This window comes from Phalacrocorax carbo, unplaced genomic scaffold (assembly GCF_963921805.1).
Source record: "Phalacrocorax carbo unplaced genomic scaffold, bPhaCar2.1 SCAFFOLD_36, whole genome shotgun sequence".
NCBI classification, from domain to species: domain Eukaryota; kingdom Metazoa; phylum Chordata; class Aves; order Suliformes; family Phalacrocoracidae; genus Phalacrocorax; species Phalacrocorax carbo.
The window spans coordinates 2,125,940-2,153,231 of NW_026990495.1; the positions used below are offsets into that span (position 1 = coordinate 2,125,940).

At 64.8% G+C, this 27,292-nt stretch overlaps 2 protein-coding genes across 5 annotated transcripts; one reads left to right on the forward strand and one right to left on the reverse strand.

The window, feature by feature from the left end:
* The first annotated feature begins 5,956 nt into the window (after window positions 1-5,956).
* On the forward strand, window positions 5,957-9,858 carry LOC135311342 (C-type lectin domain family 2 member D-like). The gene is made up of 5 exons (XM_064440466.1): window positions 5,957-6,158; window positions 6,477-6,572; window positions 6,982-7,166; window positions 7,626-7,726; window positions 7,901-9,858. The coding sequence occupies exons 1-5, from the start codon at window positions 5,957-5,959 to the stop codon at window positions 8,040-8,042; spliced, it is 726 nt and encodes a 241-aa protein (XP_064296536.1). The 3' UTR covers window positions 8,043-9,858.
* A 6,212-nt stretch (window positions 9,859-16,070) lies between these two features.
* On the reverse strand, window positions 16,071-26,043 carry LOC104049179 (guanylate-binding protein 1-like). Of its 4 annotated transcripts, none has more exons than XM_064440476.1 (13): window positions 25,697-26,043; window positions 23,764-23,866; window positions 21,848-21,950; window positions 20,340-20,551; window positions 20,121-20,248; window positions 19,606-19,715; window positions 19,089-19,291; window positions 18,730-18,972; window positions 18,216-18,496; window positions 17,444-17,656; window positions 17,234-17,336; window positions 16,911-17,104; window positions 16,071-16,760 (listed from the first exon to the last, which is right to left on the reverse strand). In XM_064440476.1, the coding sequence occupies exons 4-13, from the start codon at window positions 20,530-20,532 to the stop codon at window positions 16,587-16,589; spliced, it is 1,842 nt and encodes a 613-aa protein (XP_064296546.1). In that variant the 5' UTR covers window positions 20,533-20,551; window positions 21,848-21,950; window positions 23,764-23,866; window positions 25,697-26,043; the 3' UTR covers window positions 16,071-16,586. The 4 variants fall into 4 exon arrangements, with proteins under 4 accessions (XP_064296546.1, XP_064296545.1, XP_064296548.1 ...); XM_064440475.1 differs by having other exon boundaries at window positions 25,679-26,043; XM_064440478.1 differs by having other exon boundaries at window positions 21,866-21,950; window positions 25,697-25,818.
* Window positions 26,044-27,292: the final 1,249 nt, after the last annotated feature.

The window sequence follows — 27,292 nt, forward strand, 5'->3', positions numbered from 1 at the left end:
CTTGCTCTGAAAGGCTTGGAGGCTGAGACAGCCCCAAGGAGCTGCATCTCCACGTGGCGCGGGTACAGATCAGGATCAAGGGAAGTGAACACGAGCTGAAAAACCCAAAGCACCCTTGGCAAGAGAGTTTTTTAAAGCCAGCCCCTACCTATGTGGATGCTTTGGGGTTCTTCACTGCACTGGAGGTAAGGTCAGGAGGACAAGTCTCCTCTTTACCCCTAAGGCTGGAATTAGAGCCCCCCTGTGCTGCACAGTCCAGTGCACTGAAAAAAGCCCAGCCTGCCTGCCCTGTCCCCTTCCCCGTGCGGAGGAGAGAGGCTGCGCCGAGGCGCCGCCGCGTTGTTCTAAAGCAAACGGCTGCTTTAGCCAGGGCTTCCTTTATGCAGGAAAAGCTTGCAGGCAGGGGCGGGGGGTGAGGCTGAGGGTGACCCTAAACGAGGACATCCTCTTTCCTCCAGGAGAAGATGTTCTCCTCTTCCCTCTCAGGGCGCCTGGTCTCTCCCTTCATCTGAAGGCACGGGGAACATCTAAAGCCAGGGTGGCCCGGGGCGCAGAAGGGCCGTAATGCCAGCGGGCAGGTCTGGGGGCGTTTTGCCACGCTCAGAACATGTCACGGGGGGCTGTAACCCGCCCCTCCTAGAGCCCTCCTCCCCGGGGCTGCGGGGGACGTGCCCAGGAGAGCTTTAAGGCCACTCGCCGATATCCTGGGGCCACGCTCATCGCGGCAGCACGAAGCGGCGCGGAGGCTGTGAGCAAAGGAGGGCTCCACGTGCTGAGTGCCACCTGGTTTGCTCGGCATCCGTCCTGGGCAGAGCCACCCAGAGGAGTGAGCCCTCCGGCCAGGGAGCAGGGGGTGAAAGCCAGCCTCTGCTCTGCAGCTATTCCCCCGCCGGGCCTTAGCAAGGCTCTTCTCCCTTGGAAGGTGTCGGGAGGTTCCCCCCACAGCGCTGCCCTGCTCTCGGCTCGCTCACCCCATCGCCGCGCTGCGCCCTCTTTCCTTCCTCCAGCCCGAGAGATCCCCGCGCGTCCCTTCCCAAGGGTGTCCGGGCTGACGCAGCAGGAGGTGGCGGCGGCAGGTTCACGGGCGACGTGTGTCCCATCGTCCCGCGTTGGGCTGGGATAGGGTTAATTGTCTTTTGTGCCTTGGATTTGTGACCAAAACAGTGTGGATGGCACCCCCCTGTTTCAGCCGTCGCTGAGCAGCGCCCGCACAGCGCCCAGACCTTTCCTGCTTCTCTCCCGCCAGCAACGGGTCTGGGGGTGCACGAGAGGTCGGGGGGAGCCGCCGCTGGGAGGGCTGACCCCACCTGGGCAAAGCGATATCCCAGACCACGCGACGCTGGGCTCGAGCAATGAAAGCTGGGGGGAGGAGGAGGAAGAGGGGGGGCGCTGGGGGTGATGGCGTCGGCCTCCCCAGGTCGCCGTTAGGCGCGACGGAGCCCTGCTGTCCTGGGGATGGCTGAGCACCCCCTGCCCGTGGGGAGGAGGGGAGGGATTCCTTGCTGTGCTCTGCTTGTGCGCACGGCTGTTGTTTTACCTTTATACCGCCTTGATCTCAACAAGGGCGTTGTCTCACTTTTCCCCCTCCCGTTCTCTCCTCCACCCCCCAAGACGCGTGGGGCTTAGCTGGCTACGGGTTTGCTGGGGGGACGGTCCGGTGGGCGAGGCACCGGCTGGGTGGTGGCACCCAGAGGGTCGTGGTCAATGGCCGATGGCCAGATGGAGACCGGTGGCGAGTGGCGTCCCTCAGGGCTCCATCTTGGCTCCAGCACCGTTTAATATCTCCCTCGATGACACAGACAGCGGGATCGAGCGCACCCTCAGCACGACTGAGGAGGCACCAGCTGCGGGGGGCAGGTGACGCGCCAGCAGGACGGGGTGTCACCCAGAGAGACCTGGCCAAGCTGGAGAGGGGGGCCTGGGAGAGCCTCCTGAGGTCCAGCAAGGCCAAGCGCAAGGTCCTGCCCCTGGGTCGGGGCAGCCCCGGTACCCGCACAGGCTGGGGGTGGGGGGATGGGAGCAGCCCTGCGGAGAAGGACTTTTCCAACTTTAATGATTCTGTGATTCTATGATTCTGTGAAATACGGACATGCCATAACCAGACTGCCAGGAGTGATCCCACACGCGTGCTGAGATTGCTCAAGGTGTCATGTCTTTTCCACCAGTCCCCTCTTTCCCCAGGACCACAATTATTTCATTTACGGCCTTGGGTTGGGGCTCTTACGAGTAGTGGGAGCACCACGAAAGCACCCCAGAGCCCGTCGCTCCCACCCAGATCAGGCGTCTCGCAACGACTTCACCTTATTGTGTGCACTGTGTGGTGACTCCACAGGCGCGACCTGCCTCTCAGCAGGGATTCACAGCCAGGCCAGGAGGAGCAAGGGGGGAAGTGAGCAGCTCAGGTGTCTGATGGTGGGAACAGAGCCTGCTCTACCGCAGCAGGGAGGGACAGTTTGTGTTTACACCAGCCGGTGCCGTGGGGCAGGTTTGCCTTCTGGCCTGTACGGTGCCACCTGTTGCCTCGAGACACGTGTGAGCCCGGGGGTTATAGACTCATCGAGTCATCGAATCATCGAGCCTGGAAAAGGCCTGAGGGTCATCAAGTCCAACCACCAACCAAACACCCCCAGGCCTCCTCAACCACGTCCCCACGGGCCACGTCTGGGCGGTGTCTGACCCCCCCAGGGACGGCGACTCCCCCACCTCTCGGGGCAGCCTGTGCCACTCCCTGACCGCTCTGGCAGGGGAGACATTTCCCCTCACACCCAACCTAAACCTGCCCTGACGCAGCTCGAGGCCGTTCCCTCTCGTCCCATCGCTCGTTCCTTGGGGGCAGAGACCGACCCCCCCTCACTCCAGCCCCTCTCAGGGGGCTGCAGAGAGCGAGAAGGGCTCCCCTCAGCCCCCCCTTCTCCAGGCTAAACCCCACCAGCCCCCTCAGCCGCCCCCCAGCACACTTGTGCTCCAGACCCTGCCCCAGCCCCGCTGCCCTTCTCTGGACACGCTCCAGCCCCTCCAGGCCCTTCTTGTCCCGAGGGGCCCAAACCTGAGCCCAGCACTCGAGGTGGGGCCTCCCCAGGGCCGAGCACAGGGGCCCCATCCCTGCCCGGCCCCTGCTGGCCACACCAGTGCTGACACAAGCCCGGGGGCTGGTGGCCTCCTTGGCCACCCGGGCACTGCTGGCTCATGCCCAGCCGGCTGTCAGCCAGCACCCCCAGGGCCTTCCCCGCCGGGCACTTCCCAGCCCCTCTGCCCCAGGCCTGGGGCGCTGCCTGGGGTTGGGGTGACCCAAGGGCAGGGCCCGGCACTGGGCCTTGTTAAACCTCACACAGTTGGCCTCAGCCCATCGATGCAGCCTGTCCAGGTCCCTCTGCAGAGCCTTCCTGCCCTTGAGCAGACCTACACCCCCACCCAACTTGCTGTCGCCTGCAAACTTACTGAGGGTGCACTCGAGCCCCTCAGCCGCATCACCGACAAAGCCACTAAACAGGAGGGGCCCCAAAACCGAGCCCTGGCAACCCTGACCGCAACCGGCCGCCAACTGGGTTTAGCTCCGGTCACCACCACTCTCTGGGCTCAGCCAACAGCCAGTTTTTTACCCAGCGAAGAGCCCACCCGTCCAGGCCATGAGCCACCAGCCTCTCCAGGAGGATGCTGTGGGAGACAGTGTCAAAGCTTATGTACCAAAAAATAGAGGAAACAACTCTTCAAGAGAAATTTCCCAGTTACCTAGAGGGTGGAGCGAGAGAGCGGTGGGCAAGCCTGAAGCATGTCTTAAAGCCCGGCGTAAGCCCCGCTCAACAGCAGCTGGAGCCCCTCGGCGTTATCAGCGCTGGGTCCAGCCCAAACCCGAACCCCAGCCCCTGGGAGCCACAGCGAGGAGCATTAACTGCAGCGAGCGAGGGGGGGGGAGTCGGGGGGCCTGGGAGGCGTGGGGGGCATCTGGAGGGGTCCTGGGAGGCAGGTGGGAGGGAATTCCAGGGGGGTTCCTTGGAGGCGGGAGGGGAGGGGTCTGAGGGGGGTCCAGGGAGGGAACTTGCTGCCCTGGAACCCTGGCCAGACGAGGGTGGGCTGGGAATGGCCAAGTCCCCCCGAAAACAGATCGCCTGGGTCCGGGCACACAGTGAAAGTAAGGGAGGAGTAAAGGCACCGCCTCCACATCATCATCATCATCATCGTCGTCGTCATCGCCATCAGTGCCGTACGCGGGTAGGGACCTGCCGTCGGTTCTGTTCAGGCTCAGGGGTCGCTGCGGGGCAGGGAGGGGATGGATGCGGTGGTGAGGGGACCCTGGCTGCCCCGGCCCCCCCTTGGCACTCCGCTTTCCCCCCCCGGCTCCCCCCAGTCATCTGGGCCCTCCCCTGCTCCCCAGGACCGCCGGTGCATGGCAGAGAGTGGCTCGGCGAGCTCCCCCGCCACCCCCTCAGTGCTCTGGATGGATCCCATCCGGCCCCACAGAGTTGTGAGTGTCGGGATGGTGCAGCAGGTCGTAAACTGCTTCCTCCTGTGTTATGGGGGGGGTTTGTTCCACTCCCCGTCCCGGCCTTCCAGCTCAGGGGCTGAATGCCCTGGGGATAACTGGTCTGGCTGTTAAACACTGAGGCAAAGAAGGGATTTGGTACCTCAGCCTTTTCCTCATCGTCGGTGTCGATGTTCCTCTGCGTCCAACAGAGGACGGAGATTCTCTTTCATTCTCTTTCTGTTGTTAACGTATTTGCAAAACACTTCTGTTACATCACCGGCCAGGCTGAGTTCCGGCTGGGCTTTTGCCTTTCTAATCTTCTCTCTGCAAGTCATAACCAGGCCTGGTTAAGAGTGATGGTTCCGGCTCCTGTGTGGTGCTCGCTCGGCCCCTTTCCATGCTGTGAGGACACCTGCCTCGGCTGCTCGTACGACTCGGGTGTTTCCCGCCCCGTATCATCTCGCCTCTTCGGCTGCTCTTCTGCAGCCTTCCCGCAACGCTCCAGGTCCTTGTGTATCCATCGCCCTACAAACCCACTGCCCTGTGCAGGTCAGCCTGCCTCCCTCTTCCTCTTCGCCCCGCTGCAGCGGGTGTCTGGGGGCTGGGGCTGGGCCTTGTCCCGCTGGGTAAAGCCCGTTCCCTCCTCGCTCTGCAGGCGAAGGCGCTTCTGTCCTGTGTGTCTGCTGAGGGAAGCGGCTGCTTCTGCCCTCGGTCTGTGCCCCCGTTGGCACTGAGCTCCTTCAGCACCTGCAAATACATCCAAAAATTACCCTGCACGTTTTCCTCCCCAGTGCGCCTTGCTCCCTCCCTCGTCCTGACTTCAGCCTTTCTCCTAAGCACCCCGTAAGAAGCTTTACTGAGGCGCCCCGCATCCACACCCCCGTCCCAGGATAGCGGCGTTTCCAGACCCTTGTTGGCACCAAAGTCTCAAGGTCTCTCCCCTGTCCCAGCCCTGGGTGCGGGGGCTGCTGGTGGTGGCGTCCAGCAGCTGCGGTGAGCGGAGGAGGGCCCTGCAGAGGTGTTGGGGGGACCCTGGGCCCCCACTGCCTTTCCCGGGCCCCCGCTGGTGGTGGAGCCGGGGGGCTGAGCGGTGGGGAGGGGGATGCTCGCAGCCGGCGAGTGCCCCGTGGCCAGTCTGGGAAGGGTGCGTGGGGGTGGGGGGGAGGGTGCTGGGGGCCGAGGGCCGGCCCCTGAGCTCAGCGACGCTGTGTTTGTCCCCGCAGGTGCTCTGTGGGTGCTGGGCCGGGCTGCGGTGTCAGAGAGGGAGCAGGGACGGGGCAGGACTGCGCTGGTGTCGCCTTCCTGAGCCTGGGTGTCACCGCGGGGCCAGGGCTGACCTGTGAAAGCCAGGCACGGCCCCGTCAGTGTACGGAATTAACGACCCCGACCTGCTGTGCTGTCACCGCGTTCTCTGCGCTCTCCCGGTACGACAGCGGCGGCTGCGGAGTTTAAACTGTGTCTAGGCCTGGCTTGAAACGGGCTTTGTTAGCAGCTATGCTGCCTTTGCCTCAAGATGCTGCGCGTCGCAAGCAAAGAGATTCCTCTTTCCAGTGCTCCGTGGGAGAAGTGGAGCTGAAGGGATTTCCCAACAGCAACGGGAGTGTGGAGGAGCCCCAGGGTGCCCAGGCGGGAGGGGCATCCCCCCACCCAGAGGTGCCTGGGGACGCCCCCGAAAGGACACCCTGCAGAGCTCTGGGTGAGCGCAGGGCCAGCCCCGCGGCCTGCAGGGAGGGGAGCGCGTCCCTGTGGCAGCGTCACCCCGGGAGGGCTGGGGCTGCCAAGTGTGAGGCTTCTTCAGCTGCCCGGAAAGGGCTCGTCCTCCGCTCAGTCCCCGTGGGGTGGTGTGTAGCAGCCCCCCGCCCCCCCCCTCGGTGCCTCTGGCAGCTCTCCTGCTGCGGGCTGTGCCCTGGGGGTCCCTCCCGCCTTCCCTGGGCAGCTGGGGTTGGCGGGGATGCGAGGCCGTGCCTGCTCTGGCACAGCACCCTCTTCACTGGGTGGGTTTCTCCTCCCGCAGGCGAGCGGCGCGAGCTCCATCGGCGCTGCGCCCTGGTGCCGGCGGTGCTCGTGGCCCGGGTCGGGGCTCTGTGCGTGGCTGTTGCCGCAGTGTCAGGCAAGGGAGGAGCGGCCGCCTCCGCCCGTCCCCTCGGCGCAGAGCTGGGGGTGCCGCCGGCACGGCGCGGTGCCAGGCTGGATGCGGCCCCTTCCCCTGCGGGCTGGGGCAGGCGATGGTGTGTGAGGCCGAGGGCGGCGGGGGCAGCGTGTCGGGGCCAGGCCCTCGGGCTGCCTGTGCCCCTGCCCTGGGGGTGCTGGGGGGCCCTGGGGAGGAGCAGGGGCACCCCCAGCCGTGCCGTGGGGCAGGCTGTTAAGGCGTGGGGTGTCTGTGCCCTGCAGGTCCCTGGCAGCGAATGTGGGACCCCTGTGTGGGGAGCCTGGGGCTGCCTCCTTCCCTGCCCCACGCAGCTGTGTGCCCCGGTCCGCGTGGAGCACAATGTCCCGACCCTCTCCCCTTCCCTCTCGAGCGGGAAAGCCTAAAGGGAACCCAGCTCTGGCAGCGGCTCCGGTGCTGGCCTGTCCTGACGGCTGGGCTGGGTACCAGAGGGTCTGCTACTGCCTCTCGACGGAGGAGGGGAGCTGGGAGCAGGGCCAGGAAAAGCGCTCCTCACTTGGGGCCTCGCTGGCTGTGCCCAAGAGGAGGTGGGAATCAGTGAGTGAGGGGCCGCTGTGGGTGCGGGGGGGGCGAAGGGGGGTTTCTGGGGTGGGGTTGGCGCTGGGCAGGCGAGAGGTGCTTGTAGGGACAGAGATGCAGTTCTGCCCTGGGGCCCTGGAGGGAGGGAGGCACCGGGTGCGGCGTGGAGCCCAGAGCATGTCTCCCCGTCCGTCTGTCCCTCCCTCCATCCGCGGTGCTGGGCCGGACCCCGAGCAGGGCAGAGCTCCTGCAGAGCAGGACCAGCCCCGCTGGGCAGGCTGGTGAGCTCCTCCAGGAGCCTCTGGAGCTTGTTGGAGCAGGCGTGGGGTGGGAGCTGGTGCTGTGCCCCGGCCGGTGGCAGCGGTGCGGGGCCGGGGCTGGCTGCGAGGCCGGCAGGGCCCGGCGTGGGGCTGGGGCAGTGAGTGGCGTGGGGCTGGCAGCAGCTCCTGACTGTGGGCCCCTCTCTTTCCTCCGCAGGAGTTTCTCCGGCGCCTCAAGGGTAATGCTGATTACTGGCTCGGGCTGCGGAGACGGGGCGAGCGGCTGGAGTGGGTGGATGGCAGCAGCCTCAATGAGACGTGGGTCCCGTGGCGAGCCGGGGCTGTGGGGTGACCCTCCTGCTGTGGGAGGGGCAGGGGGCTGGTGGGCGATGGCTGCTGGGCCTGTCCCTCGCAGGCAGCGCGGGTCTCCTGCTGCTTGAGGGGACGGCGCTACCGCGAGGGTCCCAGCGGTGTCTTCCCTTCTTGTTGCAGGTTCCCAGTGCGGGGCCAAGGAGAGTGTTCACCTGGACGCGGCCCTGTGCCCCCTGCTCTGGGTGTCCCTGCTCAAGCACGAGGGTTGGACAAGATGATCTCCAGAGGTCCCTTCCAACCCCACCAGTCTGTGATTCTGTAATTTTGTGATTCTGATTCTATTTGAACGACCATGATCTCGGGAGTACCGACTGCTCACAGCTGTGCCCTTATCTCTGCAGCAAGCCCCAAGCTGTGACGGGACAGAGGTGGTGGAGGAAGGACCTTGCCCATGCTGGGGTCTCACTGATGGACCTCTTCCACCAGCACAGGATAGCTTAGGAATGCTTTTACCTCAGCTGCTGCTGCAGGTTGCTCCTGGTGTCAGCAACAGCTCACTACCAGCTCTGGGGGAGATGAACCTGTGGGAAGGGGAGACACTGTGGAAGCTGTGATGTGGCTGCCTGGACTGGGTCCTTGGGCTGCCCGTTGAGAGGGTCATGGAATGTCCTGAGCTGGGAGGGACCCACAGGGACCATCGAGCCCAGCTCCCGGCCCTGCCCGGGACACCCCAAATTCACACCGTGTCTCTGAGGGCCTTGTTCAAGTGCTTCTGGAACATCGCCAGGCTGGTGCCGTGATGCCTCCCTGGGGAGCCTGTTCCAGGGCTCCACCATCCCCTGGGGGAAGAGCCTTTCCCTAAACCCAGCCTAACCCCCCCCGGCACATCTCCCTGCCATTCCCTTGGATCCTATCGTTGGTCACCAGAGAGAAGAGATCAGCGCTTGCCCCTCCTCCTCCCCTTGTGAGGAAGCAGCAGACCGCCATGAGGGCTGCCCTCAGCCTCCTCTTCTCCAGGCTGAACAAACCCAGGGACTTCAGCCACTCCTTGTACGGGTTCCCCTCTAAACCCTTCACCAACTTCGTGGCCCTCCTCTGGACGCTCTCCAGTCGCTTTACACCCATTATATTCACTATATCCTTTATAGATCATTGACATCCCACACCCTGCGGCGCCCAACACTGCCCACAGCACTCGAGGTGAGGCCGCCCCAGCGCGGAGTGTTTCAGAGTTGGGTGGGTTTTTTTTTAAAAGAAAAAAAACAACAACAAAAAAAGAAAACCCCAAAACAAACTAAAATGAAAACCATACGAAGGAAACATAAGCAACCAAAATCACAAGAAAAGAAAAAAAAATCCTCTAACTTGACCACAAAAAAAACGCTCAAAGCCCACCAAAACCCCGCAAAAACCCCTACAAAACACTAAGAACACAAAAAAGACTTCCAAAAGACAAACCACCAACAAACCCACGACCCAGCCAAACCCCAGCTGCCTGCAGTGACGCATGTGCTGGCGCTCACAGCTGTGCCCAGGGAGATCCCTGCCTCGTAGCAGAGCCCTTAGCACAGCCACCGCTCAGGGAAACTTTGCTTAACTCAATTCTGCAGTATTTAAAACACCTTTTATGCCGCCTGTACTCTTATTTGCAAATGTGTGTTACTTCCACATATTGAAGCAAACCAGCCTTCGTGGCTTTTACTGATGCTGTAGCTCTATCGACACAGCACCCGGGGTGCGGACGTTTCAGGTTTCCCAGCTTGGGGGCTCATCAGTGCCCCCCAAAAATTGTCTTGACCCACGTGGGAAACGCATTTGCAAAGCCCGAAATCTCTCGCAGAGCCATAACGGTGAAGGCGGGGCCGGCTTCGCCCCAAAGATTGGCGGCAAACACTTCACGGGCCGGGCGTTTCGGGGTGCGCATGCGTCAGAGGCATCGCATTTCTCTCCATCTCCTGCCACCGATGGCGAGAGCTGGAAAGGGTCTTTCTGGCAAACCCACTTGTGTTGGTCATCGCAGATATTGGCCTCCCACACCTCACCTTTCAGGGTCCAGCAGCCTTCATCCATCGCCTTCAGGGTGCTAAACATGCAGAACAAAAGTTTTATTGCCTGAGAGGAGCAAACTCTTCCAGGCTTGTGGAAAAGGGGAGGTGGGGGGTTTCTCCTGCCATTTTTCTGCACCATCTGATCATGCTACAATCGATTTCTTGCTGCTGGGTTGCCCAGTTTGAGTGCAGCTTGCTGTCCTCGCAGCGAGGTCTTGCAGCGTGGGCCATTAAAAGCCATGCCGGTTGCGTGGCTGTGGTGGGTTACCGTGCTCCACAAACCCAGCTCCTGGTCTGCAAAGCTTGGGTGAGGGGAATACGAGACCACTGCGCAGACAGCGAAATCTTGGAGGGATGGGCTGGGGCAGGCGCTGGGTCTGAAACGGAGCAAAGCCGCTTTTCGCGCTAACGGCTGGCAGATGCGCTCACGTTCTGGTGTTGAGGGTCGTGGTGTCCACCCATCTCCGCTTCCCCTGGGATGACGTTAATCCGATCCACGCCGCCTGCGTGCGTCCACCTGTAACGTTCTTGATGCACTCCTGGGAAATAAGGGTGGCCAGTTGCTTCCGAAATCCCTCTGTGGACATTTTTGTGGGGTGCAAAGCCATGGAGTAAATCTGACCTGTTTCATCCCCAAGTAGGTGGGACACAAACGCCCCCTGTGCCTTGAACGCTGCTGTGCGGCGCCTGTAACGGCAGCTCTGGGGTGAAGATAGCTTAGATTTGGAGCCTGAGACACCGAGGTCTCCATCTGAGCTCTGCATCCCTCCTCTTCCTCCCGTGTCACGGGTGGGTGGGCGGACATGGGGAGGCTTTAGGTGATGATTCAGCTCCTCTTCCTTCCCGGTCAGTTCCTGAGTGAGAGCCACCATGGCAGCCCCCAACCCTCCTGCTGCCAGGCTCTTTTTGCTCCCCTGCCCACCTTAAAAAACAAACAGGACTTCAGGTCCTTTTCAAGCCTTCTCCTCTGTATTTATCTTTTCTTTCTTGTCCTGGAGCACTACCAGATCAGACTTCCAACTTCAGTTTGTCCTGCCTTGGCTCCAGCTACCCCTTTCCTTGGGAAGCTGGTAGCATCTTTCCCCATGGCGCTGCCAGTCCTGGGGACACAGCTTGCAGCCAGCGCAGGCTGAAGAGGAAAAAGAGCCATGAGACACCCCAAAGGGTGGTCAAAGTCCTCCCCAACCAAGGGCTTCCCCATTCCCACAGCCCAGCTCATTCCCCATCCTTGAGTTTTTTCACATGGTTGTGGTTCTTCCTCCTCAGCCACCGGAGAGGAGGAAGAGGACGGCGGTTGGGTGACCACAAGGACACTAAAGGCTGATTGAGGTGGGGGAAGGATGGTGAGGAACTGCCCCCCAAGAGTGGACCCTGCTCCTCCGTGGAAGAGGGGACAGCAAAAATTGCATGTAAAAAAATCATTCTTCCTTGCAACGCTCTTCTCTGCCAAAGAACCCTTGGTGGACGCGCATCCCCAAGGGCGTCCTTGCGACGGGGTGGGAGGGAAACCCCACCAAAGGTCCCACCTGAGCACCTCCCAGCAGAGCCGGGTGGGAAGGGGGTTACCTGCGGGGCTCCCCCGCCGGGGCTTGCAGACATACTGCGACAGGGATGAGATCGGGCATTGCTCCGCGGGGTTCCTTCCCCAGATCAAACTGCCTTGCGGGAGAGCGCACGTTGTCGCGGGCTGCAGAGAGCCCTGAAAACCTTGGAGGGATGACCCGGGGTGAGACACTGTGGCCATTTGGGGGATAAAACCCACACAAACCCAGTAGGGCTGGCTTTGATTTTGTGCAAGTCTCCTTTTTTCCTGCCGAGGTTGCACCCTGTTAATTAAGCTAGCCTGCAAAACCTGGTTTAGATCCTCCACCCTTGTTTAAAAGCTACAGGGATAGTGCAGGTTTCTTTCAGAGGGGCTTTACTCTTGGTGGGTGATGCATCTCGTTGCATTTCCATGGGGCAACCTTGTTCTTCCAAAGGCTAAAATGCTGAAACAAAACCCGATTTCCCCTCCAAGTCTGCTTGCTGCGCTGAAGTAAAACTCAATTCCACGCCATGCCTGCTCACTGGGCTGAAATAAAACCTGTTATCCTCTCCATACCTGCTCACTGGGTTTCGAGCTGAAAGAGGCCACATTTGCTTAAAAACCCGCATATTTTCATGTGAAAAAGCTGGATTTTTTAGAGGGGGGAAGCCCCTTTTTCAAGCCAGTGAGTTGGAGCAGAGGTTTACAGCTGCTTGGCTTCCTCCAGAAAAATAAATGACCACCGATGAGGTCTAGAGGTTGGATGCTGAAGTGAAAGTGTCACCTAAGGGCGGTCTTTGAGGTGGTGGAGAGGCTGCAGGTAGCCTCAAGGGCAGCCTTGGGCACCCAACAATGGAGCTTAGCAGAGCCGAAGCCTTCTGGAATTGGCTTAAGAGCAGGTGAAACCCACCCACGGTAGAGCTGGGAGCCAGCGGGGCGTGGGTCTCTCCATCCCTCGCCTCTGCCAGGATCCTGGATGTGATCTCGGCAGGTCTGCTTTCCATCAAGGGGTGTTGGCCCATGCTGGGCTTCAGGAGACCCATTTTTGGCACCAAGTGAAGGGTCTCAGAGGCAGAACTGTTCAACCTCCAGTTTTTCACTGGCTTCACTCTCCCCCATCCCTTCCTTGCTTTTTCTCCCCTCAGCGCAAGCCAGGATCCCACCTTAGAGTGGCTGGAACGTGAGCAGTGGTGAACGGGGCTAAACCCAGTTGGTGGCCGGTCACGACTGGGTTGCCAGGGCTCAGTTTTGGGGCCCCTCCTGTTTAGTGGCTTTGTCGGTGATGCAGCTGAGGGGCTTGAGTGCACCCTCAGTAAGTTTGCAGGTGACAGCAAGTTGGGTGGGGGTGTAGGTCTGCTCAAGGGCAGGAAGGCTCTGCAGAGGGACCTGGGCAGGCTGGATCGATGGGCTGAGCTTAACTGTGTGAGGTTTAACAAGGCCCAGTGCCGGGTCCTGCCCTTGGGTCACCCCAACCCCAGGCAGCGCCCCAGGCCTGGGGCAGAGGGGCTGGGAAGTGCCTGGCGGAGAAGGCCCTGGGGGTGCTGGCTGACAGCTGGCTGGGCATGAGCCAGCAGTGCCCGGGTGGCCAAGGAGGCCACCAGCCCCCGGGCTTGTGTCAGCCCTGGTGTGGCCAGCAGGAGCCGGGCAGGGATGGGGCCCCTGTGCTCGGCCCTGGGGAGGCCCCACCTCGAATGCTGGGCTCAGGTTTGGGCCCCTCGGGACAAGAAGGGCCTGGAGGGGCTGGAGCGTGTCCAGAGAAGGGCAGCGGGGCTGGGGCAGGGTCTGGAGCACAAGTGTGCTGGGGGGCGGCTGAGGGGGCTGGGGGGGTTTAGCCTGGAGAAGGGGGGGCTGAGGGGAGCCCTTCTCGCTCTCTGCAGCCCCCTGAGAGGGGCTGGAGTGAGGGGGGGGCTGGTCTCTGCTCCCAAGGAACGAGCGATGGGACGAGAGGGAATGGCCTCGAGCTGCGTCAGGGGAGGTTTAGGTTGGGTGTGAGGGGAAATGTCTCCCCTGCCAGAGCGGTCAGGGAGTGGCACAGGCTGCCCCGAGAGGTGGGGGAGTCGCCGTCCCTGGGGGGGTCAGGCACCGCGCAGACGTGGCCCTTGGGGACGTGGTTGAGGAGGCCTGGGGGTGTTTGGTTGGTGGTTGGACTTGATGACCCTCAGGCCTTTTCCAGGCTCGATGATTCGATGACTCGATGAGTCTATAACCCCCGGGCTCACACGTGTCTCGAGGCAACAGGTGGCACCATACAGGCCAGAAGGCAAACCTGCCCCACGGCACCGGCTGGTGTAAACACAAACTGTCCCTCCCTGCTGCGGTAGAGCAGGCTCTGTTCCCACCATCAGACACCTGAGCTGCTCACTTCCCCCCTTGCTCCTCCTGGCCTGGCTGTGAATCCCTGCTGAGAGGCAGGTCGCGCCTGTGGAGTCACCACACAGTGCACACAATAAGGTGAAGTCGTTGCGAGACGCCTGATCTGGGTGGGAGCGACGGGCTCTGGGGTGCTTTCGTGGTGCTCCCACTACTCGTAAGAGCCCCAACCCAAGGCCGTAAATGAAATAATTGTGGTCCTGGGGAAAGAGGGGACTGGTGGAAAAGACATGACACCTTGAGCAATCTCAGCACGCGTGTGGGATCACTCCTGGCAGTCTGGTTATGGCATGTCCGTATTTCACAGAATCATAGAATCACAGAATCATTAAAGTTGGAAAAGTCCTTCTCCGCAGGGCTGCTCCCATCCCCCCACCCCCAGCCTGTGCGGGTACCGGGGCTGCCCCGACCCAGGGGCAGGACCTTGCACTTGGCCTTGCTGGACCTCAGGAGGCTCTCCCAGGCCCCCCTCTCCAGCTTGGCCAGGTCTCTCTGGGTGACACCCCGTCCTGCTGGCGCGTCACCTGCCCCCCGCAGCTGGTGCCTCCTCAGTCGTGCTGAGGGTGCGCTCGATCCCGCTGTCTGTGTCATCGAGGGAGATATTAAACGGTGCTGGAGCCAAGATGGAGCCCTGAGGGACGCCACTCGCCACCGGTCTCCATCTGGCCATCGGCCATTGACCACGACCCTCTGGGTGCCACCACCCAGCCGGTGCCTCGCCCACCGGACCGTCCCCCCAGCAAACCCGTAGGCACCTAAGCCCCACGCGTCTTGGGGGGTGGAGGAGAGAACGGGAGGGGGAAAAGTGAGACAACGCCCTTGTTGAGATCAAGGCGGTATAAAGGTAAAACAACAGCCGTGCGCACAAGCAGAGCACAGCAAGGAATCCCTCCCCTCCTCCCCACGGGCAGGGGGTGCTCAGCCATCCCCAGGACAGCAGGGCTCCGTCGCGCCTAACGGCGACCTGGGGAGGCCGACGCCATCACCCCCAGCGCCCCCCCCCTTCCTCCTCCTCCCCCCAGCTTTCATTGCTCGAGCCCAGCGTCGCGTGGTCTGGGATATCGCTTTGCCCAGGTGGGGTCAGCCCTCCCAGCGGCGGCTCCCCCCGACCTCTCGTGCACCCCCAGACCCGTTGCTGGCGGGAGAGAAGCAGGAAAGGTCTGGGCGCTGTGCGGGCGCTGCTCAGCGACGGCTGAAACAGGGGGGTGCCATCCACACTGTTTTGGTCACAAATCCAAGGCACAAAAGACAATTAACCCTATCCCAGCCCAACGCGGGACGATGGGACACACGTCGCCCGTGAACCTGCCGCCGCCACCTCCTGCTGCGTCAGCCCGGACACCCTTGGGAAGGGACGCGCGGGGATCTCTCGGGCTGGAGGAAGGAAAGAGGGCGCAGCGCGGCGATGGGGTGAGCGAGCCGAGAGCAGGGCAGCGCTGTGGGGGGAACCTCCCGACACCTTCCAAGGGAGAAGAGCCTTGCTAAGGCCCGGCGGGGGAATAGCTGCAGAGCAGAGGCTGGCTTTCACCCCCTGCTCCCTGGCCGGAGGGCTCACTCCTCTGGGTGGCTCTGCCCAGGACGGATGCCGAGCAAACCAGGTGGCACTCAGCACGTGGAGCCCTCCTTTGCTCACAGCCTCCGCGCCGCTTCGTGCTGCCGCGCTGAGCGTGGCCCCAGGATATCGGCGAGTGGCCTTAAAGCTCTCCTGGGCACGTCCCCCGCAGCCCCGGGGAGGAGGGCTCTAGGAGGGGCGGGTTACAGCCCCCCGTGACATGTTCTGAGCGTGGCAAAACGCCCCCAGACCTGCCCGCTGGCATTACGGCCCTTCTGCGCCCCGGGCCACCCTGGCTTTAGATGTTCCCCGTGCCTTCAGATGAAGCGAGAGACCAGGCGCCCTGAGAGGGAAGAGGAGAACATCTTCTCCTGGAGGAAAGAGGATGTCCTCGTTTAGGGTCACCCTCAGCCTCACCCCCCGCCCCTGCCTGCAAGCTTTTCCTGCATAAAGGAAGCCCTGGCTAAAGCAGCCGTTTGCTTTAGAACAACGCGGCGTCGCCTCGGCGCAGCCTCTCTCCTCCGCACGGGGAAGGGGACAGGGCAGGCAGGCTGGGCTTTTTTCAGTGCACTGGACTGTGCAGCACAGGGGGGCTCTAATTCCAGCCTTAGGGGTAAAGAGGAGACTTGTCCTCCTGACCTTACCTCCAGTGCAGTGAAGAACCCCAAAGCATCCACATAGGTAGGGGCTGACTTAAAAAAACCCTCTTGCCAAGGGTGCTTTGGGTTTTTCAGCTCGTGTTCACTTCCCTTGATCCTGATCTGTACCCGCGCCACGTGGAGATGCAGCTCCTTGGGGCTGTCTCAGCCTCCAAGCCTTTCAGAGCAAGTCTCAAACGTAACAGGGGGAAATCCGTTCATTTAGGCCCGAGGTTTATTGAAGAACCATCAAGATTAAAGCTTTTGCCCTGCGTGATCATTCCACCCACCCCAAATCCCCGGGAGGTTTGTTTGGTTAATATTCTGAGGAGCACTACACAACAATTATGAAACATGCGCAATCATCAGCATTTTCCAAACCCCTGTCGACACGGAAGGCACTTTTAAAGCAAGGGCTCAAGAGCACAATTTCCTGAGCAAGACCATCACAACAACCAGGCCCTCCTAATTTGCCTAAAATTGGCCAGCCCAGAAGGCTGCTTTCCTCTCCAACTGCCTGGCGCCCCAAATGTTCGGGCCCTTCGGCTTTAGGACTGGGTCTAGCAGGAAAGCACTCGATTGCGTGGTTCGAGGGAAGGTAGCGGTCACTTCCACGCGCTGTTGGAAGCTTCTTGCAGCGGGGACGCGCGCAGTTTAGCAGAGTTGCCAGCGGGGACACGACACACCTCTCTTGCTTCGTCACTACAGGGGTTGTAAAGAAAATCTTCACGGCCTATAAAAGGCGAAGCGCGACAAACGCCACGACTAACACCACCGGTACCAGTACTTGCACCCAGTGCAAAATCCTGCTGGTTGTGCTGTGGCATTCCTCCTGCAGGGTGTGGATCACCATGCGCTGGCGGATGGCTCTTTCATGGAAGCCGTCTTGGAGCAACATGCTCTCCTCCTGCGAAGAGAGCCAGGTTGCCAGCAGGGGCACCGTGCGTGCAGCGAGAGGGGCACGGCGCCAAGCGGCGAGGGGGGGGACCCGGCCGGGACCCCTTTGCATTCCCGCCCGCTAGCCACCCCGTGGCACCTGCGCGCGCCCACTCGGTACCTCTGATCTATAACCGATGATCCTCCGGTACACCTCCAGCTGCCTCTCAGAGCAATCCTCCAGCTTCTTCCTCAGCCGAAGGGTGTGCTCTCCGCGGCTGCGCAACTGGCTCTGCTTCTTCTGCTTGTCTTCGGCCTCCTTCATCCTCTGGACCTCCCTCTCCCACTCAGCTCGCTCACATTGGTCTTGCTCAACTGGTGACAGAGAAACAGGGCTGTTGCAAGGGCGGGAGCTGAGCGCACAGCCCCCCAGGGAGGGCCGGTGCCCCCCGCCGTCACGCTTGGCCCTCTGCAGGCAGTGGCGTCCCTCCGCCCAGAGCTTACGTCTCAGCTCCCTGTCCTTCGCTGTCAGGGCGCAGTCTGTGTCGAGGATGGCTTTGGCCAGAGTCTTCCTGCTTTGGAGGAACTCCTGGAGCACAGCCCCAGCCTGTAGAACCAAGGCAGAGGAGGAGGCAAGAGGAGAAAGAGCAGCGGGGGGGAAACGGTATCGTGGGGGGAAGGGGACGGGACACGCAGCCCGGCTCTTGCTCCTACCATCACCCCCTTGCCAGGCAGTTCCTGGTATTTCTCCACCAGTGCCTGCTGGTCTCTTCTGAACAGCTCGTAACCCCCGGACACGCTGTAGGCACCGGCGCTGACCCGCCTCTCCACGGCTTGGGAGAGGTCCCTGAGGGCAGCCTCGCACTTGGCGCGGGACGCCTGCTCGTTGTCCTGGCAGAACCTCACCTTGACTGCCTCGACCTGCCGCTGCGCGGAGAGAGGCGGAGGGAAGGCGTCAGCCCAGGCTGAGCCGCAGCCGCCGCGCTCACGCTGGGCACAGGGCGGGCCGGGCCGGCAGGGCAACCGGGGTCAGCCGGGAGGCGACGGGCGTGGGGGGCATCCCGCACCCGCGGACGTCTCCGGACCAAGGTGCGCAGGAGCAGGGAGCGCGACGGGGACCACGGGCGCCCCGGAACGCAGGGAGGGGAATTAGTCAGCAGGGCAGGGGAAGCACGGAAGGCCGGAGGCTGCCAGCCAGGGCAGAGACCCCTCCGGGCTGCAGCGAGAGGGGGGCCAGGCCCCAGCTCTGTCCCCGTCGCAGCACAGCTTTCGGCCCGAGGGAGAAGAGGCGCTGCAGCAGGGACAGCGGCCGGTTTGCAGGGTGCGGGAGCCGGTGCTGGCACCGAGGCTGCTCTGGAGAGGGCACGGCAGCGTCCTCTGGCAGGGGGCGAGGAGACCCCTGCCCCCTAGACCCACGCCACCTCCCCAGAGCGGAGGGGATGACGGTGGCCCTGGGGAAATCCTGGCCGGGCTGGGGACCACCTACTATGAGCTCCGCCTGGAAAGACCAGATGCCGTCCTTGAACGCCCGCTCCATGAACTGGTCTAGCGCCTTCTGCTCGCACCGGGTGTGCAGCTCCAGTAGCTCCTGCATAGTCTCCGTTGGCAGCTTTGCCTGCTCCTTCATCAGACCCTGGTACAACGTCACCGCCTCCTTCACCGCGGCCCTGTTCTCAATCTCTGCCAGGGCGAGCATCACGCTCTCCACGCACGGCGCAGCCCCGCTCCGGATGGCCTCGACGTAGATTTCCGCCAGTTTCCCCAGCGCTGCCAAGGAGGACCAGGGATGAGCCGTAGCCTGAACAGAGCGCAGGCTCTCCCACCTAAGCCTCCCCCACCCCACCTGTAACTTCTGGGAGCTCTAAATCCACAGGCAGGGTCAGCAGCCAGCGGAAAAGCTCTCCCTTCCCCACCGCATCCTCTGACTCCGCACCTCATCCTTCCGCAAACACAGTCCCAAGAGCTGCTGGCCATGCAGCCCTCCGGGCGCCGGTACTCACAGGTCCCTGTCACGATGTGCCCATCAAGGGTGGTCTTAGGTGGAGAATTTTCCCAGATGTGGCTGCAGAATTTCTCCACCTGCTGCAGGAATTCAGGACTGAGCTCCTCATCCTGGAGCTCCTCCAAGTGGGCCAGCTGCCTCCTGGTGGCCGGTTGGTCAAAAACAAAGCACTTGCGACACGGGAAGAACTGGCGGAGGCATTCCCGGAGCTCGTTGTGGTGTTGGGTCTCGGGGCCGCTGCCTGTGGGGTAAGAGGACACGCAGCAAGGTCACCGGGCTTGGGCTGTTGCTGAATTACACCGGACCGCTGCTGTGGCCGGGGTGGAGGTCTCCAGCAGCAGGGCTCCGTTCCCTTACCAGCCTTTAACTTCAGCGCGTTCTCCAAGTATTCGTCCTCGGAGATTTCCTCCCCGTTCACCTCCAGATCCAGTGTGAAATCCCGGACGGCCCAGACAAAGTTTGGGAAGAAGAGGGCAAATTTTTCTGAGTCGTCCAGCTCATCTGCGCTCTTCTTGGGTGCTGCTTTCAACTTGATCTTCTCACTCAGCGTCACCACATAGCTAGGGAGCGGGCTAAGGAAACGGGGCCCTCGGCTCTGAATGCGGGGGCATGGCCACCCTGCAGCCACTCAGCACTTCACGGGGAAGAGGGGAGACTCTGCGGGGACAGCGAACAGCCTGGGACCACCAGAGGAGGAGGGAGGAAAGCCCTCGGCCCCGAGCGCCACCACGGGGGACTCCCAAGGGCTCGGGGCACGTCACCGGGCGCTACCAGAAGGTTCTGCATCTCTCTGGGGAACTGCGACGTGTCAACGCCCAGCCCACCCCACAGGGAGAGGAGGGCATCCCCGGTGCTGCTGCCCCAGCAAGGATACTGCAGCTGCTCCATGGTGTCCTGGTCAATGATGCCTTTGCTGTTGTAGATCAGGGTGCTGGAGAGCAGCACGGTCAGCACAAAGATCCACGTGTCGTTCCTGCTGTCGCCCTGGAACAACCACCCTCGGATCAGCAAGACCCCCCAAGTATGAGCAAAGCCCCAAGTCCCCAGGCCCTGAACGCCCCACACCAACAGGCCACGGCAAGAGCAGCTTTTGGAGCGGCCCACCCCCACGCCTGTCCGTAGCCGGGCTTATCCTCGGTTCTCAGGCTCCCCCAAAGTGCTCCCGGAGCTCCTCCTCCCCGTTCGGCTGCTCCCTTCCAGAAGAGCAGGGGAATGGGGCAACGCGCCTCCCCCAGCCTCCCTCCCCACGGCCTCCGGCTCTCCCGGCACACGGGCTGAAGGCTGCCACGGGGCGTGGGAACACCCGCGCGCTGGGCCCCCCGGCTGGGCCCTCAACACCTTCCACAAAGTGCTGGGAAGGCACGAAGGGAGCTTGTGCTTCTTCCGCACCTTCTGCACGTCGCCCAGCCCTTCGGTGTCCAGCAGCACCAGCGTGTGTCCGGGCCGGCGGGGGTGAGGCACGCACCACAGCCAGATGCCTTTGGTGTGCGACTGCACGCTGGCGCCCAGGGAGAAACCTGCGGGGAGGACGCAAGGCTCTCACCGGCGCTCCGCACGCACTAGGAGAGCCCAGGTGCCTTGGCCACGCGGGGCTGGCGCCGCCCTCACCTCGCCTCTGACCGGCCAGCCTGTTCATGAGGTAGGACTTGCCGGTGCGGTACAGCCCGGCGATGCCCGCCACCACCACCGGCTGCGTGACCTCCGACAGCACCCGCAGGGCCTCCTGCCGGACCACCAGCCCCTCCGCCGGCCTGTTCTCAACGAGGCAGACGGGCACCGGCATGTGCCTTTCGGACGCCATCGTGGGCAGCAAGGGCGGCCTGCAAAGGAGCGGGCGAGAGGGGCCGGTCAGCGAGGTGGGGACACCCCACGCCCCTCTGGGTGCCACCACCCAGCCGGTGCCTCGCCCACCGGACCGTCCCCCCAGCAAACCCGTGTCTCCCCCGTTCAGAGGGAAGGGCGCTGTGGGGGATGTGCCCAAGGCCCCACAGAAGCCCGCGCAGATGACACCCGCCGCTCCTCCCGCGCCCACCGATGCCCTCGCTCCACCAGAGAAGGGCACCGCGTTGGTCGGGCAGGACTTGCCCCCGGCGAAGCCGTGCCGGCTGCCTCGCGTCGCCCCCCTGCCCTCCACGCGCCTCAGCCCCGGAACGCCCCCGGGCCACGGGCGCCGCCGTCCGCACAGAGCCGAACCTGCCCCGCGGCGGCTGCTGCCCAGAGCACGGGCGCTGCCCCCGGCACGGCCAGCGCGGCAGCCCACCGCCCGCAGGGGCACCGGCCCTGTCTCGCAGCCCCGCCGCCGTCAGCCCTGCACGCCCACGGCCTTCTCCAGGCCGGGCGCTCTCCTGACAGCCGGGACCCAAGCCTCAGCCACCGCCCAGCCCAGCCCAGCGCCCAGGGGCCCGGGAGACCCTGCTGCTCAGGGCAAGGAGGCATCGAGGCCGGCAAGGGCAGGTGCAGGATGGCTGTTCCTGGAGTTCCCGGGCCGAGGGCCGCGCACACACGGGGATGAGAAGGAAAGAGAGGAAGGGGAGCACACGAGCCAGCCCTCACCAGTCCCGGGAACCGACGCGCCATCGAGCGGCTGCAGGGGCCGCTGGCAGGAGGACAGGCAGGGACTTGGTGACTGCTGGGACTGCAAGTCAGGAGGGAGACCCTGACCACTGTACTGGAGAGGGTGTCAGCTACTGGGGCGAATGGGGATCCCAGTGCCCAGTACTGGGGCGAATGGGGATCCCAGTGCCCGCTACTGGGGCGAATGGGGATCCCAGTGCCCAGTAATGGGGTGAATGGGGATCCCAGTGCCTCCTACTGGGGTGAATGGGGATCCCAGTGCCCACTACTGGGGTGAATGGGGATCCCAGTGCCCGCTACTGGGTCGAATGGGGATCCTAGTGCCGGCTACTGGGGTGAATGGGGATCCCAGTGCCCCCTACTGGGGTGAATGGGGATCCCAGTGCCTCCTACTGGGGTGACACCACCCGGGGGGGGTCCCTGGCCCTTGCTGGGCTCCCTGTTGCCTGCTGGGCTCGGAAGGAGTCCTTCCGCAGCCCCGGGGTCCAGGGCTGCTTGCACGGGGTGGGGAGGGGGCATCGGGGGAGGGGGCTCCCCTTCACCTTCGCCGTCGTCCTCACCCGGCCTGGGCTGCAACAGCTCTGCTGCAGTCTGGCTCCTGCGCTGCCTCTTGCCCTGTGCCCTCGGCCGGCTCCCTCTCCTCCTCTGCTGGGAAACCAGGGCGAGTCAGAGACTGAAAGTGAAAGTCAGACACAGGGAGGAGGAAGGAAACCCCACCCGTGACCGCGGTCTGTCCCCGGCAGCAGCTGAGCGCCAGACCGGGAGAGAAAAGGGGTGCAATAAGCGACAGAAGGGGCAGAGGCGCCCAGCGGCGGCAAAGCAGACGCTCCCCACTTGCCAGCTGCCCAGGCAGCCTCAGAGTTACCTCGGGAAACAGCCCCGCACCCCGTCTGCTTTGACCCCGCTTTTGGTGGCTGAGCGGGACGTTATCTGGGGGGAGGGTGGTGAGGCCCTGGAACGAGCTGCCCAGAGGGGCTGTGGGGGCCCAGAGGGGCTGTGGGGGCCCAGAGGGGCTGTGGGGGCCCAGAGGGGCTGTGGGTGCCCCATAGGGGCTGTGGGTGCCCAGAGGGGCTGTGGGTGCCCCCGAGGGACTGTGGGGGCCCCAGAGGGGCTGTGGGTGCCCAGGAGGAGCTGTGGGGGCCCAGAGGGGCTGTGGGTGCCGCATAGGGTCTGTGGGGGCCCAGGAGGGGCTGTGGGGGCCCCCGAGGGACTGTGGGTGCCCAGAGGGGATGTGGGTGCCCAGAGGAGCTGGGATCCCAGTGCCGGCAACTGGTGTGAATGGAGATCCCAGTGCCTGCTACTGGGGCGAATGGGGATCCCAGTGCCCGCCACTGGGGCGAATGGGGATCCCTTTCGGCTGGAGGAGGTGTCTGTCTGTCTGTCGGCACCGTCTGTCCTCGCGAGGGGGCGGCACGAGGGCCGGGCGCGCGAGGGGACCGGGGGCGCCTCTGCCCGAGGGGGGCGGGGGGAGGCGGGGGCGTGTTGGGGCGCAGGGGGTTCGGGGCGGAGCAGGGTAGCGCTGGGCAGCCCCTCGCGGGGAGGGCTCTCGGGGGCGCCGGCGTGTCCGCGGGGGGCGATGGGGGGGATGCCCGCGTGGGCGAGCAGCAGGACCCCCGGGGGGTGAGAGAGAGGGGACACGGCCGTGAGCGGGGGAGCAGGGGAAGCGCGCGGGTGGGGGCTGCGAGCGGGGACGGGGCGATGGCGGGGCGGGAGGAGGGGGAGCCGAGGGCCCTACGCGGTGGGGACGAGGGGGCGGGGGGCGGCAGCTCGGCGCCCGCGGCTGGGACGGAGCGAGCTTGCTCCGCTGCAAGCCCGGGCTGCCTGACAGCGACTCGGGGGGCGAGCGAGCGGCCGGGTGGGCCTTCGGGCTGCGCTTAAAGCACAGCAAGCCCCCGCCATCACCCGTCCCCTGCCAGGGTCCGCCGAAGCCCGTCTGGCGGCTCCTCCCGTGCCCGGGCCCGGGAGCTGCCCCACTGCAGCCCCCCGGGCAGCCTGGGACTTGCTCCAGCGGTGGTGAGCTCCAACGACACTGCCCACCTCTGGGCTTCGAGCCCCCTCGGGGGGCTCACAAGCCCTTCCCTCCTCCGGGGGCGCCGCGGGGGTTGCTGCTGTGGGACAAGAGGCTGCCCCTCCGCTACGGGCGCTCCCAGCCCAGGCAGGGCCAGAGGAAAGGTTAGGGCACGCGCCCCGAGCTTAGGCGAGGCCTAACTCGCGCCCCAAGCCGTGGCGGGGGGGGGGGGGTCGGACACAGGCTCCCAGCCACCCGCTCCCCTTGCTCCACCCCAGAGCCCGCGGAGACCTTCGGAGCCCTCCCTCCCCCCACCCGGGGGGGGTCCCTGGCCCTTGCTGGGCTCCCTGTTGCCTGCTGGGCTCGGAAGGAGTCCTTCTGCAGCCCCGGGGTCCAGGGCTGCTTGCACGGGGTGGGGAGGGGGCATCGGGGGAGGGGGCTCCCCTTCACCTTCGCCGTCGTCCTCACCCGGCCTGGGCTGCAACAGCTCTGCTGCAGTCTGGCTCCTGCGCTGCCTCTTGCCCTGTGCCCTCGGCCGGCTCCCTCTCCTCCTCTGCTGGGAAACCAGGGCGAGTCAGAGACTGAAAGTGAAAGTCAGACACAGGGAGGAGGAAGGAAACCCCACCCGTGACCGCGGTCTGTCCCCGGCAGCAGCTGAGCGCCAGACCGGGAGAGAAAAGGGGTGCAATAAGCGACAGAAGGGGCAGAGGCGCCCAGCGGCGGCAAAGCAGACGCTCCCCACTTGCCAGCTGCCCAGGCAGCCTCAGAGTTACCTCGGGAAACAGCCCCGCACCCCGTCTGCTTTGACCCCGCTTTTGGTGGCTGAGCGGGACGTTATCTGGGGGGAGGGTGGTGAGGCCCTGGAACGAGCTGCCCAGAGGGGCTGTGGGGGCCCAGAGGGGCTGTGGGGGCCCAGAGGGGCTGTGGGGGCCCAGAGGGGCTGTGGGTGCCCCATAGGGGCTGTGGGTGCCCAGAGGGGCTGTGGGTGCCCCCGAGGGACTGTGGGGGCCCCAGAGGGGCTGTGGGTGCCCAGGAGGAGCTGTGGGGGCCCAGAGGGGCTGTGGGTGCCGCATAGGGTCTGTGGGGGCCCAGGAGGGGCTGTGGGGGCCCCCGAGGGACTGTGGGTGCCCAGAGGGGATGTGGGTGCCCAGAGGAGCTGGGATCCCAGTGCCGGCAACTGGTGTGAATGGAGATCCCAGTGCCTGCTACTGGGGCGAATGGGGATCCCAGTGCCCGCCACTGGGGCGAATGGGGATCCCTTTCGGCTGGAGGAGGTGTCTGTCTGTCTGTCGGCACCGTCTGTCCTCGCGAGGGGGCGGCACGAGGGCCGGGCGCGCGAGGGGACCGGGGGCGCCTCTGCCCGAGGGGGGCGGGGGGAGGCGGGGGCGTGTTGGGGCGCAGGGGGTTCGGGGCGGAGCAGGGTAGCGCTGGGCAGCCCCTCGCGGGGAGGGCTCTCGGGGGCGCCGGCGTGTCCGCGGGGGGCGATGGGGGGGATGCCCGCGTGGGCGAGCAGCAGGACCCCCGGGGGGTGAGAGAGAGGGGACACGGCCGTGAGCGGGGGAGCAGGGGAAGCGCGCGGGTGGGGGCTGCGAGCGGGGACGGGGCGATGGCGGGGCGGGAGGAGGGGGAGCCGAGGGCCCTACGCGGTGGGGACGAGGGGGCGGGGGGCGGCAGCTCGGCGCCCGCGGCTGGGACGGAGCGAGCTTGCTCCGCTGCAAGCCCGGGCTGCCTGACAGCGACTCGGGGGGCGAGCGAGCGGCCGGGTGGGCCTTCGGGCTGCGCTTAAAGCACAGCAAGCCCCCGCCATCACCCGTCCCCTGCCAGGGTCCGCCGAAGCCCGTCTGGCGGCTCCTCCCGTGCCCGGGCCCGGGAGCTGCCCCACTGCAGCCCCCCGGGCAGCCTGGGACTTGCTCCAGCGGTGGTGAGCTCCAACGACACTGCCCACCTCTGGGCTTCGAGCCCCCTCGGGGGGCTCACAAGCCCTTCCCTCCTCCGGGGGCGCCGCGGGGGTTGCTGCTGTGGGACAAGAGGCTGCCCCTCCGCTACGGGCGCTCCCAGCCCAGGCAGGGCCAGAGGAAAGGTTAGGGCACGCGCCCCGAGCTTAGGCGAGGCCTAACTCGCGCCCCAAGCCGTGGCGGGGGGGGGGGGTCGGACACAGGCTCCCAGCCACCCGCTCCCCTTGCTCCACCCCAGAGCCCGCGGAGACCTTCGGAGCCCTCCCTCCCCCCACCCGGGGGGGGTCCCTGGCCCTTGCTGGGCTCCCTGTTGCCTGCTGGGCTCGGAAGGAGTCCTTCTGCAGCCCCGGGGTCCAGGGCTGCTTGCACGGGGTGGGGAGGGGGCATCGGGGGAGGGGGCTCCCCTTCACCTTCGCCGTCGTCCTCACCCGGCCTGGGCTGCAACAGCTCTGCTGCAGTCTGGCTCCTGCGCTGCCTCTTGCCCTGTGCCCTCGGCCGGCTCCCTCTCCTCCTCTGCTGGGAAACCAGGGCGAGTCAGAGACTGAAAGTGAAAGTCAGACACAGGGAGGAGGAAGGAAACCCCACCCGTGACCGCGGTCTGTCCCCGGCAGCAGCTGAGCGCCAGACCGGGAGAGAAAAGGGGTGCAATAAGCGACAGAAGGGGCAGAGGCGCCCAGCGGCGGCAAAGCAGACGCTCCCCACTTGCCAGCTGCCCAGGCAGCCTCAGAGTTACCTCGGGAAACAGCCCCGCACCCCGTCTGCTTTGACCCCGCTTTTGGTGGCTGAGCGGGACGTTATCTGGGGGGAGGGTGGTGAGGCCCTGGAACGAGCTGCCCAGAGGGGCTGTGGGGGCCCAGAGGGGCTGTGGGTGCCCCATAGGGGCTGTGGGGGCGCAGGAGGAGCTGTGGGGGCCCAGAGGGGCTGTGGGGGCCCAGAGGGACTGTGGGTGCCCAGAGGGGCTGTGGGTGCCCAGGAGGGGCTGTGGGTGCCCAGGAGGGGCTGTGGGGTCCCAGGAGGGGCTGTGGGGCCCATCCCTGGGAGCGCTCAGCGTCACGTTGGATGGGGCTTTGAGCAACCCGACGTAGTGCCAGACGTCCCTGCTCACGACGGGGCGCGGGACTAGATGGTCTTTGGAGGTCCTGGCCGTGCCCCCTCCCAGGCCCCTGCCCACCCGCATCCCGCGCGCCGCGGCGCAGAGTGGCACAGGCGGCCTCCGTGTTGGGCGGGCACCGGTCAGCCGCCGCCGCAACGTTCGCGTGTCATCAGCCCCTTTCCAGCACCGCAGCTCCCACGCCACGGGACGTCACGCTCAGCACAGGGAGCGGGGGCAGGAGGAGGGGGGGCGCTGGGGGTGACGGCGTCGGCCTCCCCAGGTCGCCGTTAGGCGCGACGGAGCCCTGCTGTCCTGGGGAGGGCTGAGCACCCCCTGCCCGTGGGGAGGAGGGGAGGGATTCCCTGCTGTGCTCTGCTTGTGTGCGCGGCTTTTGCTTTCCCTGTTACGCTGCCTTTATCTCAACCCTCGAGCTTTCTCACTTTTCCCCTTCCCGTTCTCTCCCCCGTCCCTCCGGAGGGAGGGAGGGAGGGAGGGAGCGGCCGTGCGGGGCTGCGTCGGCGGCTGGGGTTAAACCATGACAGCCCTTTCTGGGGTCCGATGTGGGGCACAAAGGCTTTGCGGTAACGACCGGCTGGATCGAGTTTACAGCTGCCGTTGCTGTTCGGCTCCCGAAGGCTCCTGCGCCTGCCGCGGGGCTCGCTTGCCCCTCTGCAAATGAGGGCTGTCGGCGGCTGCTCTGCTGCCCTGCCGTACCGCTCCTCCCCGGCCCCTGCTGCGCCTGGGAACACCCTGCTGACAGCGACGGCCGAGGCGGGGGTGGCGGGATTCAGCCCGCCCAGGGCAGCAGGAACGAGAGGTATCGACGTGCGGCTGTCGCGGGGAGCGCCGGCCTCGCTACAGCCCGTGACTGCAGCCGCAGAGAGAAACGGAGCGAGCTTGGACAAGGCAGTGCCCCGCCGTCAGAGCCAGA